The 15,979-nt window shown below is 44.7% G+C and overlaps 1 protein-coding gene across 9 annotated transcripts in view; it reads right to left on the bottom strand.

The window, feature by feature from the left end:
* TDRD12 (tudor domain containing 12) overlaps positions 1 to 15,979 on the bottom strand; it is a 276,574-nt gene that overhangs the window by 196,410 nt on the left and 64,185 nt on the right. For all 9 annotated transcript variants that reach the window (XM_056525738.1, XM_056525737.1, XM_056525743.1 and 6 more), the window contains one exon: positions 8,223 to 8,278. In XM_056525738.1, coding sequence (XP_056381713.1) covers positions 8,223 to 8,278 — 56 coding nt within the window. The remainder of the gene's footprint in view (positions 1 to 8,222; positions 8,279 to 15,979) is intronic.

Genomic DNA, 15,979 nt, shown 5'->3' with positions numbered 1-15,979 from the left:
GGGGGACGAGGAAGGAAGCGATATTTACTGCTGCCCTTCTAGTGGTTGCCAAACTGCAACTCCCAGCATGCCCAGGGGAGTTATAGTTTTGCAACATCTGGAGGGTCACATGAAAATTTTGAAAATAGCTGCTATACTTTGAAGCCCTCTAATTTTTTTCAAAAAGTAAAAATATGTCCATTTTATGATGGCAACATAAAGTAGACATATTGTATTTGTGAATAAACATAAAATTTGGAATATTCATTTTCCTTACAAGCAGAGAGTTTCGAAGTTAGAAAAATGCTAAATTTTTAAAATTTTCATGAAATTTGGGGATTTTTCACTAAGAAAGGATGCAAGTAGCGACGAAAATTTACCACAAAAATAAAGTAGAATATGTCACAAAAAAACTCTCAATCAGAATAATCAGTAAAAGCATCTTAGAGTTATTAATGCTTAAAGTGACAGTGATCAGAATTGCAAAAAAGGGCTCAGTCCTTAAGGGGTTAATGTCCAAAGGTTACATTTTAATATAGCTGAGGCCGTGGGGGATGCCTCTGGTGGATACATAGTTAGCCTTGATGTATATAAAGCTTTTTGATTCTGTGGAATGGAGTGTCCTGAGGGTCCTTCAGTTTGGTCCACGGTTCCGGGCGTGGGTACCGTTGCTATATGGTAGCCCCAGAGCCAGAGTACATGCGAATCTTGAGTTCTTGGAGTCCTTTCCGCTGGGTTGGGGTACGAAGGCAAGGCTGACCCCCTATCTCCCTTTTTATTTGCTCTGGCAGTGGAACCCCTGGCGGCAGCTATTCGGGCGTCCACCTGTATTCATGGGGTACGTAGAAGTCCCTTGGAAGAAAAAGTATTCATGTACACAGATGACACACTGGTTTATTTAGCTAATATTCAGGGTTCCCTGGGGGTCTTGTTTGTTCTCCTAGAGGATTTTAGTTCCTTCTCGGGTCTCAATGTTAATTGGGCTAAGTCTTCACTGATGTCTTTGTCTGTGGCAGCGGACCCCATACCATCTCTTCCTCATGGGTTGCAAACAGTAACTCAATTTAGATATATGGGGGTGGAGGTTTCTGCTAGTGTGTAGGCTCATGTACAGTTGAATTTAGATCCAGTTTTGTCATCTGCAGTGGTCAAATTGCAAGCATGGTCCTCTCTGCCCCTTTCACTAGCTGGCAGGATTAATATCATTAAAATTATATACTTACCTAAGTTTTTATATCTTTTTCACCTTTCTCCTGTGATTCCCCCTAAGAAGTATTTTGTATAGCTGGATGGCGTTTTGAGATCCTTCTATTGGCAAGACAAACCTCCACGATTGGCTCAGGCACTGCTCCAGGCATTCAAGCAATGGGGTGGTTTAGCTGCTCCTAACATGCATTATTACTTTTTAGCATCTCAAATGGTGTATGCTGTCTGGTGGATCAACCTGGATCTGGTGAATGCATCTACTGCTCTGGCGGGAGCACACATGGATTCGTATGAAACATTGACTAACACCCCGTATAGATATACTTCTACTACCTGGTTGTTGTCCCTTATTAGAACTGTTGCTGAGGTATTGTCCTAGAGCACCTCTGTGGGGGAATCCTCATTTTGAGCTCCTGCAGGTGTTGGAGGCAGCCGGCTTCTGGAGTGCTCACTAAGTTAAGTTCGCCATGCATTTGTTTGGGGAATTTCCTTCTTTCCCTTCTTTTCATTATTTGTGTGACCACTTTGATCTCCCTCGGAGTACTCAGTTTTGGTACTTCCAGCTGAGACATGCGGTGGTGGCGCAATTTGGCTCTCTTGATGTGACTCCAGCTTTTTCTGATGTGGAGCTGCTATTGGGTGCCACCGACCTCGCCAAACCTCCGACTCAGGCATTTGCATTACTTCAATCGGTGGGCCCCTATCCGTTTGAGATGGCTTTTGTGAAGTGGGTGGCAGATATTCCTGATTTGACAGAAGATCAGTGGCAAGAAGTTACCAAAACCTACTACCCTATAGTGGTTAGTGCTGGGGATCTGCTTATTCAAGTTAGATTAATCCTATGTTTGTATTACACACCAGTTAAGCTGTTCCGTATTGGTGTCTCTACTACTGATTCTTGTTTCAGGTGTCGTGCAGATGTGGGCTCTCTTTTACATGCTATGTGGAGTTGCCCTTGTGTGGAACTCTTTTGGAGAGAGGAAACAAAGTCCCCCTTTGTGTTTTCCCCTATTGAATGTCTGTAAGGGGTTATTACTGATTTGGCTTCGGGCTCCTATAGGCGCCTACTCATTCGGTTTCTGTTCTGCGCATGCAAGGTTCTGATTTTGACCTGGAAGGATACCTCTCCTCCTCCCATCTCACAGTGGTTTAATTTAGTTAATAAGTATGTACCATTGTATAGGATGCTATATATTAGTCTCAGGTACCCAAAGAAATTTGACGAAGTCTGGATGCCCTAGTTGATGTTGGGAGAATCCATAGTGCCTCCAACGTGTGAGTTCTCCTGGGTAGGGAGATTGTACTTCTCTTGGCCTGGGAAGTGGGGGACTACTCCGGGAGTGTGTGTGTGTATGTTGGGTAGTGTGTCTGTTGTCTTGATGTCGGTCCGGGTGCAGATCTCCATAACTGTCTACTCCCGCGGTAACGTCTCACTCTGAATTTTCATATTGTTGTTGGGGAGCTTTGTGCTCGAGCTGTCTGTTTAATGTATTTTTTATGTTTACTTATAAAAGTTATAAATAAATACTTTAAAAAAAAGACAAAAAAAAACACGTTAGGCTGCATTCACATCTCGTTTTTGCAATACGGTTGCCGTATCCGGTTTCAGCAAAAAAAAAAAAAACGTATTGAACCGTATTCCAAACCATATGCATAGACATTACATTGACAACCGTAGCATCTGGTTGCGTAAGTTTTGCTTAATTTACGGTTGTATGCGTTTTTTTTCCTGCACACAAAACCGTAGTCTACTACGGTTTGAAGTTAGGTCCAACCTGTATATGGTTATTTTTAAATGGAGTTCTATGGTAACCATATTGAACCGTAAGTGCGTATGGTTACAGCCGGTTTTCACAATACTGTTTTTTTTTTTTGTTTGTTTTTCGGCGGGGGGGGGGGGGGGGGGGGGGGGGGATTCAATAAAAAAAAACTTTATTTAAAATGTTGAGAAACATAAAACCGTATCCGTTTTTTTTCAAGGAAAACGTATTAAATCGTATGCAAATGGACATCCGTTTTCAAACCGTATACAGTTCAAAAACGTGAGGAGGCATATACGGTTGCATACGTTTCGGTCCGGTTTGGAGACACACGTTTTTTTGTACAGAAACGGGATACGGGACCCGTATTGCAAAAACGAGATGTGAATGCACTTTTAAGCATATCAATTTGATTTCAATAATAATTTGTTTTCTGGGGATTTTAGGGATCTGTTTTCCCACATTGTACCAGCAGTCATAAATTATTCTCATGTGTGGGACAAGTAGTAGTTTCTGTAGACACCCTGTTGAGATACATATAATTTATAAATAGCTTTAATACATTTTGGGGGCAGAATGCAAAAAACAGATTATAATCTCATTTTTCATCATAGTTTTATTGGTACTATTTTGTGATGCATGCAAAGTATTAATTAGATTTTATCATTTGGTGGGATGTAATAAAAAAAAAAATAATTTGGCAATTATTTTTTTTTATTATTATTATTATTTCATAGTGTTCACAATGCAATATTATTGACTAGTTAACTTTTTTGCTAGGGTCGTTTATAACCACAAGTTTCTTCACACTTGTTTTATTTATTTATTTATTTTTATTTTAAAACTTTATTTGTTCATCTGTTCCATACAATTCACCTCATTTTCTTAAATTACAATATATATACATAGAACATAAAATAAAACATATCTTACGGTGTATTCAGACATAAATCTGAATTCAACCAGAATTCATCTTAATATCAGGCCCCCAGAGAGAAAAAATAAATAAATAAAAAAAATAATAAATTCTTCACACGTTAAGAAAGCAAAGCCATTTTTTATGAAATTTTTTTTAATTTTTTTTATTTGCTTTGTTTTTCATAAGCAAACTTTGAGTTCCTCTGGGGGACCACAATAATCATTAAAGGGGTACTCCGCCCCTAGACATTTTATCCCCTATCCAAAGGATAGGGGATAAGATGTCAGATCGCCGGGGTCCCGCTGCTGGGGACCCCGGGGATCGCTGCTGCAGCACCCCGCTATCATTACTGCGCAGAGCGAGTTCGCTCTGCATGTAATGACGGGCAGTACAGGGGCCGGAGCATCGTTACGTCACGGCCCCGCCCCTCGTGACGTCACGACCCGCCCCTTTCAATACAAGTCTATGGGAGGGGGCGCGGTGGTCGTCACGCCCCCTCCCATAGACTTGCATTAAAGGGACGGGCCGTGATGTCACGAGGGGCGGAGCCATGACGTCACGCTGCTCCGTCCCCGTAACGCCAGTCATTACGCACAGAGCGAACTCGCTCTGTGCTGTAATGAGAGAGGGGTGCTGCAGCGGGGATCCCAGCAGCGGGACCGCGGCGATCTGACATCTTGTCCCCTATCCTTTTGATAGGGGATAAGATGTCTAGGGGCGGAGTACCCCTTTAATGCCTATCAATGTCATAGTGGCATGGCCTAATACACATACAGCCATGGCAGGCCCAGAAGCTTTTGTCAGGTTCTCGGCAGGTTGTGAAAGAGTAACACTCTCCCTCCATCAAATACCTTACATGCTGCGCGACTGTGGCATTTAAGGCATCAAACTACTGGGATCAGACACCTAGCCACGTATTACAAAAAAGATCTGCTGATCAATCGTAGCAGAGCAGCTTGGTTGGTAAAAGAGAGGGCACCCTCCCAAACCCCTTAGATGCTTCAGTCACAATTGCCTGTGGTATTTAAAAGCAAGGTGTTATCAGAAAATCACCCATTGTTTAAATCAACCTTTCAGGTCTTTTCTAATTTTAAATGTTATTATCTATAGATTAAAATAATTCTGAAATCCTGCAGTTTTCAGTTTCACCAAAAAAGCCTAAAACCGAGACTTCCTGTTGTCAGTGATAGGGTTTATTCACACTGTGGAATTGGAGAGGAATTTACTTGAGTAATTCCACTCCAATTCCCCCTTGTATGAAAGTTTCATTGGCTTTAATGGACTTTTTACTGCTCTGGCCACACTAAGGAATTTCTGCTAGCAGAATTCAGACACTGAATTCTATTCTTCCTGAAGATTAAACCAATTAATTCTTCTGGCAGAATTCCTGACAAAATTAGTTTGGAGCCAAAATAAAGCAGAAGTGAAGCAGAATTTACTTCTCTAAGGCTGGGTTCACATCACATTTTTACCAATACGGGACTGCATACGGCTGGGGGGAGCTAAAACCTTGGGCTCCCGTATCCCTGCCGTATGCCGCCCGTATGTAATCCATTTCAATGAGCCGCCTGAAACATTCTCGTGTGGGTCAATTTTTTCACTATAAAAGAAAGAGAGATGGAGTATTCCCAGAAAAACGGAGGCCTCCCCGCACCTATACATCTGCTGATCAGGAAAGATGACAAGCTCCATGTTGTCAGAATCCTGCAAGAAGGTCAAGCACTGCTTTCTTCCTGGAACCTAGAATCTCCGTCTGCTGTAGATCCTCAGTATGTGGACACTTGCAAACTAGACTCTCTCCTATCGCAAATTAGGCCATTACAGATTTCTACTTATCATTCCTTCCTTCCTTCTGGTGATTCGTCCATCTAGGCTTCAGTGTGTACTATTACCCCACGTAAGCTGGTTGGATCATCTCCAGTGGGCTGCACGATATCATTTTTCTTTTGTTTAGTTCTTGTTTTTTTACTTTCCAAGTTACTGTTTGTTTAATCTACTTATTCTCAATGCACGATCTGTACATGTCAATGCCTTACCAGACCCCATTGAGAGGGTGCGTACTGGCTGGGAGGAGCACCTTCTCCCTTTTTCATACAATATTTGTTATATTTAACAGCTGATTTTTTTACCTCTGTCATGGTGACAAATACAGCCAGCATAAATGTTAATGGACTTAATGTGCCACACAAATGCTCATTTTTTTGGAAAGAGGCTCACTCGTCAGGATGTGATATCATTTGTGCACAGGAAACGCACCTCCTATCCAAAGAAGCTTACCGGTTGAAGCAATCATCTTTGAACCACATTTTTCACTCATTATACTTCTAAGTCATGGGGGGGGGTTCTTAAAAGTATAAAGAACAGTTATCGATACTAAGAGCAGATACGTAATTTTATATTGCACTGTTAAGCTAATTTTAGTATCTCTTTATGCTCCAAATGTCCAACATTAGATTTCTCAATGGGCTCCTTAGACAGATTAAGCAATACAGATTTCAATACTGCAATGGACCCTTCCATGGACCCCAAATCCACCTCACGTCTTCCCTCCTTGTCACTACAGTCCACGGCTTGGGAAAGAGATTTATATGATATTTGGAGAATACATCACTCAAGAATGGGATTACACCCACCTATCCACAGTACATAACTCCTATGCTAGACTAGATATGTTTATTGTAGATAGATCCATATTGGAACATCTTCAGTCTAATATAGGCACGATATCATGGTCTGACCATGCAGTAGTTTCCATTTTTTCTAATGGACTCCGTTTCCTCCCCGAGTTCTCATATGTGGCATATTAGTCAATTCCTTCTATTACATAAAGTATACTCCAAACGCTTACAGTCAGATATACATGAATATTTCAGAATTAGTGAACCCTCAAATGTCCTGCCCTGTAACATTATAACATATGTCCCAAAGCGTTTATTAAGGGTATGTGCATCAAATATTGTGCTAGCCTCAAAAGTCAGAAAGAACAGGCTATTAACTCACTATTTAAGGAAAGCAGACAGGTAGAATCCTTGAATAAGGTTTCCCCTTCTGACACTTTAAAATCCCAACTACTGTACCTTAAGAGAGACCTTAGATGCAATATGCTTTCTTCATATGAAAAAGCATTCCGTAAAATAAAATCCAATTACTATTCACAAGATGAAGCTGAAAAATTCTTAGCCAACCGCCTTAAGTCCAAACAACTAAAATCCTGCATACCATGTTTATCCTTTCACTAACAAAAAACTATATACACCAAAGAATACTGCAGATGGTTTCCAAGCTTTCTACTCTCCCTAATGCCACAGACGCAGTCCAATCCTACCTGATTAAACTAGGTTTACCCTCCCTCTCTACTCATCAACTAACTACTCTAAACCAACCTATCACGATAGCTGAAGTCCAGAAAGTAATCCGCTCCTTACTCTCATATAAAGCCCCAGGACAGGACAGATTTGATAGTTCCTACTACAAAGTTAATAGTTCCTACTGCAAAAAAAAAAAAAAAACTTTTTTAAGTGTGAATGTAATGATAACATTGAACAATTATAATATTAGAGAGAAAAGTTTATTGGGGAAAACTGCACAACTTAAAACAGGCTTTATTACCCTGTTGGCGGCTTCTAACCTGAATACTCACAGACAGTGCAGTTAAGTTTGTAGAATCTGCACACTCGCAGGTTGCCGAAACTAACATTTCAGCTGATTCCCTAAATCATGGGTAGGCAACCTTTTGGTAGTGCTTTGCCAAAAAAAAATTCAAAGTCACTTGGCGTGGCTCTTATGGGTGTTTATTGTGGGTGGGGTTTGAAAGGGTGCTGCTTGTCACACAGCAGTTTTTTTTTTGGGGTGGGGGGGGGGGGGGTCTCAAAATGTTTCAAATATATTGTCCCCACTGTAAGGGTAAGGTACAGTGAAGACAATACAGAGGCAGAGGAATGACAGCAGCCAATAAAGCTTTTGTTCAGCACAGATAACCATTTTAATTCAGACCTGCATAATACAGACCCCAGAATCAGTCCCCACCATAATACAGACCCCAGAATCAGACCCCACCATAATACAGACCCCACAATAACCCCCCTGCATAATACAGACCCCAAAATCACTGCCACGCATAAAAGAGTCCCCAGAAAAACTGCCCTGCATAATACAGACCCCAGAATAACCCCCATGCATAATACAGACCCTAGAATCACCGCCTTACATAATACAGACCCCAGAATGATCCCCATGTATATTACAGACCCCAGAACCAAACCGCTGCCACCTGCCATCAATGTATTTCTGCGCAATCCAATTAATCCTGTTTTCTGGGCAATCCTATTTATTTCTAACACAAAAAAGTATAACCTTACCATTAAGTAGTTGCTGGAAGTAATTTATTGCAGCAGTGTCCCAAGTTTTTGTTGGTCTTAAAAAGAAAAACAGTTATTAAAAAAATTGCAAAACTTAAAAGTAAAGTTGTTAAAATCAGATGCGTGTAGATTTCATTGAAACTATTTTGGTTTAGATGGGACTTTTTGATCTCTTTTATAAGTTTATTTCTGATATATGACGTGACCCAAAGTCAGCCATTCTGACTTTTTTTTTTTACACTGTTTCTCATATGGGCTCAATAATGCTAGATTTTAAGAGGTCAAACAATGCGGCAACACCATTTTTTTTTTTCAGTGTTTTTTAATATTTGACAATGAATACAAACATGCTGATTACTTTCTCATTTCCTCTCTGAACTATGCAACAGAGCACCACAATCCCGCTTGCTTGCATATAGAGTAGAGCAATTTCCCCAACCAGGGTGCCTTCAGCTGTTGTAAAACTACAACTCCCAGCATGCCTGGACAGCCGAAGGGAAACATTGTTTTGCAACAGCTGGAGGCAGCCTGGTTGGGAAACATTAGAGTAGAGACTAAAAGCAATATGTAGTTGAACTAAAAAAAAAAAAAGATTGACCATCTCAGAGGAGGCTCTTAAGACAGTCGTAACTATGGGCAAAATGGAAAAACAAGAACGCACATGGGGATTAGTAAGTAGATCACTCAAAACTATGTCAAGAAATGCTAGTACATTTTAAATGTTTAAATATTTAATTTCACATAATTTTGCTTTGTGGTAGTACTGTACCTCAGACTCTTGAAAAAGCCGGGTCCCACCGGCGAAACGTTGATTTAGAGGAGAACAGATTTTAGCTCAATCCCAGCAGTAATATATGGATGGACCACGGAGCTCTGAGATGCTAAGTCGGTAGACGGCATTGAAGCAGAGCACTGCATACAGAGCCCCCTGGTCAGATACATCCAAGCATAAACATGCCATAAAACTAAAATAAATGAACACGGGATTGTAATTTTAATCACACCCTGCCACCTAGTGGGCAATTTTGAGCACGTTAATACAGATTATTATTTGAAAAATTAAAAGTTAAGTTTTAGACTAGAGAGGGTCTTTATTCAGGGTTTACCCTGAGGGGAGTTGCATCCCCAAGGTTTTTTGTCTCTGATTTAAGTGCCCGTAGACCCTTTAGGAGGTATTTTGGTTATACATGAACCCCTTTAATGACACTGAGTGTGAACTTTATTAATAGAACAAAAAATTGCTTAGAGGTGCTTGTTCCCCAGGGAACTACATGGGCTCTCTATCCTGATAACTCCACGTATCATTCATCATTTTGAATCCCAGTGTCTACCTTTGGGTACCTGAGAGAGGGATCTTCATGAACTGACCCTTTGCAACATTGCTTACAGGAGCATTTGCAGTGGTAGTATTTACTGGCAAGAACCTTAACATTTTTTTACCCCTGATGCTTATATTCCGAGGATTCCCTTGTACCGGAAAACGGGTCAGTATAGCGATTTATTAGACTTGTGTGATATATGGAGAGGGTGTCCGTGCATGTCTTGGGGGAACCGTGTGTATCATATGGTTTGGAATCGAGCACCAATAACACTGATCAATGCTATGCTATGGCACAGCATTGTTCAGTATATGGTGGTGTTCAGGGTTAACAAATTGGCTCAATATTTATTGCACCAATGAAGATTACATGCAACTTTTCAGCCTGATGGCTTTTCTCAAGCATGAGAAATGCTGCATGTAATCTTTAAATAAAGTATTTATTTAAATTTAGCAATTCAAGTAATAAATACCACCCACAGTGGAACAAAATACTACAAATACCATAAACTCACCCAGACACCAGTTTGGGCATAGAGCATACGGGAAAAGAGAGTCTGGTATAACAGGACATACTTGTTGACCAGAGTTGGCAAACGTGACAGCGGGGGAGAGGAGGTATCCTTCCAGGCCATCACAACCACTTTACGGGCACAGAACAGCAGAAAGCGAATCAATAGGCATCCACTTGAACTAGAAACCACCTAATTTATTATTCCCAGCAGGCATACCTTAGGAGTGAATAGAAAAGGAAAGTCCAGATTATCAGCCAGAAACCCCATCACCTCCCTCTAGAAGAGAGCAATGGCTGGACACTCCCACCTAGCATGCAAAAAAGTACCTGCTGCACATGAACAGCGGAAACACAAATCATATTGCGAAATACCAATATGCTTCAGCTTAGCAGGAGTATTAACAACCGTAAAATGTACCTTGATTGGATAAGCATATCTCTACCACTGACTACTATAGAATAATAAGAGCCTTCAACCTCCTTCCACTGATCCTAAGAAAGATCCGGGATATCAGCCATCCATTTAGAAAATGCTTGTGAGAACGGGCTAGGCCCCAGTGTCTGCAGGAGAGCATAGGACTAAATCAAGGGTTTAGAGAGATCCGTGGTGCCCAAGAGAAGGTCCACTTCGGAAAATACAGGGGTAAATGTCAAGGAGCCAAATTGCGCCTGAACCGCACGCCTAAGCTGAAGATATCTAAAGAAGGCATTTCCAGGGAGGCTATAACGTTCCTTCATGTCTGAAAAGGACATGAAAACTTGATCCTCTCCAAGCAAGATCACAAATTGGACACCATGGGAACCCCAGAACCTGGCATCCTGTAACTCATGGAGGTGAGGTAAATGTACGTTCCCCCACAAGGGTGCTCTAGAAGATACCAAAGGCTGTGGAAAGTAACTTGACACTACAGACCACACTTTAGCAACAGACTGAAGGGGAAGAGGAAAGGAAGATCGTGAAGGATACCTTCATAGGAACCCGTAATCGCTCCAGCCAAGGCCGTCGCTGCATATACCAACTGGGAGGCGAGAAAGTAGTTAAAAAACATCAGGGGCAGTTAAGCTGCAGTGCCTCTTTGGAGCCTGGAGAAGAGCCCGACCAAGTCTGGGAGACTGCCCTTGCCAGTACAAAGAATCCCCGACCACACAGTGTGTTAAAATACTTCCTAGAGGGAATCATGGGAGATAAATGAAACAGAGGAGAGGGGGAGTGAGGACCAGGCAGTCAGCCACTCCACAGTGGAGCGTAGAAGTGGCTCCAAGTTTAGGGGGCAAATAATTTATCAGGGACTCAGTTACCTCCACCCCTAAGTATCTAAAGCGAGAAACGACCTGCACCCCAGCCAGGAGGGAGGTTGGGAGAGAGACTCCAGATGAAAGTGCCATTAGGGATGATTTAGTCAAGTTGACCCGTAAGCCCGAAATTGAACTAAACCGGTCAAGCAGATCAATAAGGGACAAGCGGGATCCCTTCAGCATCCACTAAATATACCAGGGTGCCATCCGCATACAGGGAAACCTTCTCTACAATGGTACCCCTGGGAATACCACAGATAGCAGAGTCCCAATGTATAGCTGTCGCTAAAGGCCCCATCACCAGCACAAAAAGGGAGATAGCGAGCACCCCTGCCTCGTCCCACAGCCCAGGAGAAAGGGAGCAGAAACATCTAAGTTAGTGCAAATACGGGCCTTAGGACAATCATATAGTAAGCGAAATCGGGGACCAAACCCAAAACGCACCTAGAACCTCCCACAGATAAGGCCACAACACCTAGTCAAAGGCTTTGTAAATATCCAGACTAACCACCACTCCAGTAGGAAAGCCCTCCCCCACTGCAGCTATGTTAAATTGCAGGCGCTTCACATTAACATCAGTGGCCCTACCTGGCATAAACCCAGTTTGGTCAGGATGAATGATAGCGTTAATTACCCCAGTAGACAACACTCTAGCCAAGATCTTAATATCAACATTCAACAGGGAAATGGGTCTATAATAATCAGGCAGCAACAGGTCCTTCACAGGCTCAGGGAGCACCACAATCAATGCCTCCCGCATAGAGTCCGGAAGAGCCTTTGCCAAAGCTATCTGCCAAAGCTATCGAGGGAAACAAGTTAAGAAGTATAGGGGCCAGTCGCTCATTATTCACCCTATACTAATACCCTATCATCCCATCTAGGGGTCTTCCCATGGGGAACATCACGTATAGCCGGTTCCACCTCTTCAATTGTAAAGGAGGCATCTAGCACCACCGCCTGTGAACAACTAAGTGTGGGAAGGGATAAATCACATAAGAAGTACATTTCCCCTTGACAGGGCAAAGAAGGGGAAGCATACAAAGAGGAGTTAAAGTCCCTAAAAACAGTTGATCAGGGGGCGTGGCCTGACTGCCAAGCTGCTCGGAGGCATGGTGGTGTAGCTCCGCACTGAATCTGTGCTTTTCGTAATCCTGTACTCATCCTGGTCTCCTGGATTCTCCCCCAGAGGCTTCGGAACCGAAGTGGGTCCCTTAGCTCCATTATGCCAGCCAACAAAAGTGGGTCGGTGGCGGCAGCGAAGCTAAAAACCTACGTGCATGTTACCTCGCAAGATGGCGCCGAATCATCACAAGCCTCTGATGCCGTCCCTTCCTCAGCCACGACGGACGTAGCGGGGACACCCTCTGCCGGAACCCAGCGAGAATCGACATTGCAAGAGGTCTCAACGCAACGGTTGTCCGCCATCACGGCCTGCAAAACCACACCGGTATGCTGGAGGAGGTGAGGATAGACATAGGCCTCATCAGGCAGGACCTCCACACCTTGCGTGACCGGGTGCGCCAGACGGAGGATCGCATATGCGCGGTGGAGGACCGGGTGGCCCCGCTCTCAGCAACGGTGGAGTCACTTGATCGCTCGGCGCAGCAGTGGAGGGAGAAGGCCGACGACCTTGAAAACCTTCGTCGGAACAAACTGAGGATAATTGGTCTGCCTGAACGGGCCGAGGGCCCCAACCCTGGTGTGTTTGTGGAGAGGTGGCTCAAAGAACTCTTACCTGATGCGCCATTATCCTCGGCCTTCGCGGTGGAGCGCGCTCATGGGGTACCCACGCGACCCCTGCCTTCGGGTGCTCCTCCGAGACCGTTGCTGGCCCACATGCTGAACTGCAACGATCGGGACCTGGCGCTGGGGCTACTCTGCCGCCTACCAACGATTACTCACAATGGGGCCCAGGTGTCCATTTTCCCGGATTTCTCCCCTGACCTGCAGAAAAGGAGGGCTACTTTTCAGGCGGTGAAACGCAAGCTTAAGGATATGGACGTGCCCTACTCTATGATCTACCCTGCCAGGCTGCGCGTGGTGGATGTTGAGCGGGCTGTTTTCTTCCAGGATCCCCGGGAGGCTGAGGAGTGGGCCTCTCGGCAGAGGGTGGCCCCTAGGCCCGCAGCTTGACATGGAGCAAATCTACCTGCCTTACTCTATTGCCCCCGTTTGCTAGGACCCTGCTGACCTGCACCCGCTGCGGACTCCTGGACTATGGGCACACTGACAGTGAGTAACTGAGCCCCGTTGACCTGTTACCCCACGGTCCTCGGAGGGCCAATGTCCTGAACTATTCTGCTCCCCCATTTTAGACTCCCTCCTGCCCCCTGCCAGCCTGCCTGTCCCATTACCCTGGTCCCTTCCTCGCCACCTGCTGCCCAACTGGTGTGTTTCCCCTATTCCTCGTCCCTGACCCCCTGTGCATCTGGAGGACATTACTGTCACCCACGATACCTGTCATCTTCCATGCCCCGTCCTCCTCCCTTGTGGAGGCCCGGAACAGAGGACTTTGCAGTATACTGCCTGTGCCAACCTGCAACTGTGGATCCTGGGACTATATTGTTTCTCACGGACTGTTTAGTTGATTGAAGTTTCGGCCCTTTGCTCCTATTGCCCTTATATTTCAGGGATCTTTCTTTAGTCTATGTTGTAAGATGCCGTTTGTTTGTGGGGGTTGTATTCCAGGGATCCCCATGCCCTTCCCCTCGGGTGTGGTGTACCCCTACTTTGTTTTCACTACAGCACAGATTCTTCCCCGTATAGTGTATACCGTAGTCGAACGGTCTTAAACTACGACCTGCGGTGATTGCCACGCATATGGCTTGCACTTTCTGTTGTGTAACTTCCCTTTCCCCTTCCCTGTTTTTTGTTGTGTTGTTTTGTCTGATGTCAGTATGTCTACGCTTTTCTTTTCTCCTCCACTACTGCTCCCTTCCCTCTCTTGTTCTGGTGCCTCTTCTTTTTCCCCTCGCTGCTTCGCCCTTGGGTTCAGTGGACTCTTCACTCCTGCCACTCGTCCCACTCAAGGGGCGTATCTTTTCTCATACACAAATCCCTGAAATGGGAGGTCAAGCAGTCCCAGGTAGCTCCAGATGGTACATATGCTCTTCTATATGCACTCATTGACAACCTGCCATTTGTACTGATAGATATATACTCTCTCACCCCCCCCCCCCCCCAGGTTCCCTTATGGTGCTGCGTCTTGCCATCGCATTTGCAGCATCCTACCCCGATGCCTGTCTTCTCTGTATGGGAGATCTCAATACCGCCCTCGACCCCAGTATTGACAGATGTAGTCCGGTGCCAGTGACTAGGCAGTCTCTTACCCCCCTTGCCTCCTTGCTCCTTGAGTTGGGTTGGCTGGACATATACAGACATTTTTATCCTCAGTCTCGGACCTATTCTTGTCATAACACCACCCACGACTCTCTATCCCGCATTGATTACATGATTGGCAATCCCATGTTAGTCTCTAGAGTTAGGGACGTGTCCTATGTAACGCGAGGAGTCTCGGACCACTCACCTGTACTCCTTACCTTTGCAATAAGTGGTCACCCCCCTGACAGGACTTGGCGCTTCAACCCCTATTGGCTGTCTTTATTAGGTCCCCATGACGGTATTCCAACCCAGTTGCAAGTTTTCATGACTACCCATGACGACCTGACGGAACCCCTGCTTAAGTGGGAAACCGCGAAGGCATTCCTCCGTGGATGCTTGCAATCTGCTATCTCATTTCTGAAGCGTGAGGCTGTACGTGAGGAGAGGGATCTGGCGGACCGCTGTGCGGAGCTGGATTTGTGTCTGACCCGTCTGCTGCCAACAAGACTGAGTGGCTGCTGGCGGGTGGACACTATCTACGTTGTTTGAGGGAGAAGGCTGCCCGCAAGCAATTCTTTAATAGGCAACTGGCCTTTGAGCAGGGCAACCAGTCCAGCAAATTGTTGGCCTGTTTGGTACATCAGAACTCCAGATCTCCTGCTGTCCTGCGGATACGTGACGATGACGGGACGATCCTGACAGACAACTCCCTGATAGTTCGAGGGTTTGCCTCTTTTTACTCCTCTCTCTACTCCTCTGCTGCTTCTTATTCGGCGGACGCTCTGTCCTCCTTTATAGACTCAATTTCCTTTCCTAGACTTTCTCCCGACAGCCGAGCCTCCCAGGAAGTTGACATTACTCTTGACGGACTGACAGATGCGATTGGAAGCCTCGCTAGGGGGAAATCGCCGGGTCCTGATGGCCTCACAGTGGAGGTCTATCAACAATACGCTGACAGACTGACCCCTTGCCTACTGGACATGTACAAATCTGCTTTCTCAGACGGACGCCTTCCTGACTCTTTCTATAACGCCTCTATTGTTGTCATCCTGAAATCTGACAAAGATCCCCTGGACTGTAGCTCATATCGACCGATTTCCCTTTTAAATTTGGATTACAAAATACTTACCAAAATGCTGGCCAATCGACCGAATTAAGTGATCTTAGACGTGATTCATCCCGACCAAGCTGGCTTTATGCCTGGACGCTCTACTTCTGACAATATCCGCAGGACTCAGGTGTTAGTACAGGTAGTAAGAGACTGGGCTGTGGCGTCTTTAGACGCCGCCAAGGCCTTCGACTTCGTGG

The sequence above is a fragment of the Hyla sarda genome, chromosome 6, assembly GCF_029499605.1.
Source record: "Hyla sarda isolate aHylSar1 chromosome 6, aHylSar1.hap1, whole genome shotgun sequence".
Lineage (NCBI taxonomy): Eukaryota > Metazoa > Chordata > Amphibia > Anura > Hylidae > Hyla > Hyla sarda.
Note: the sequence above shows the minus strand (reverse complement) of the source record. Positions and strands in the feature narration are given on the sequence as shown.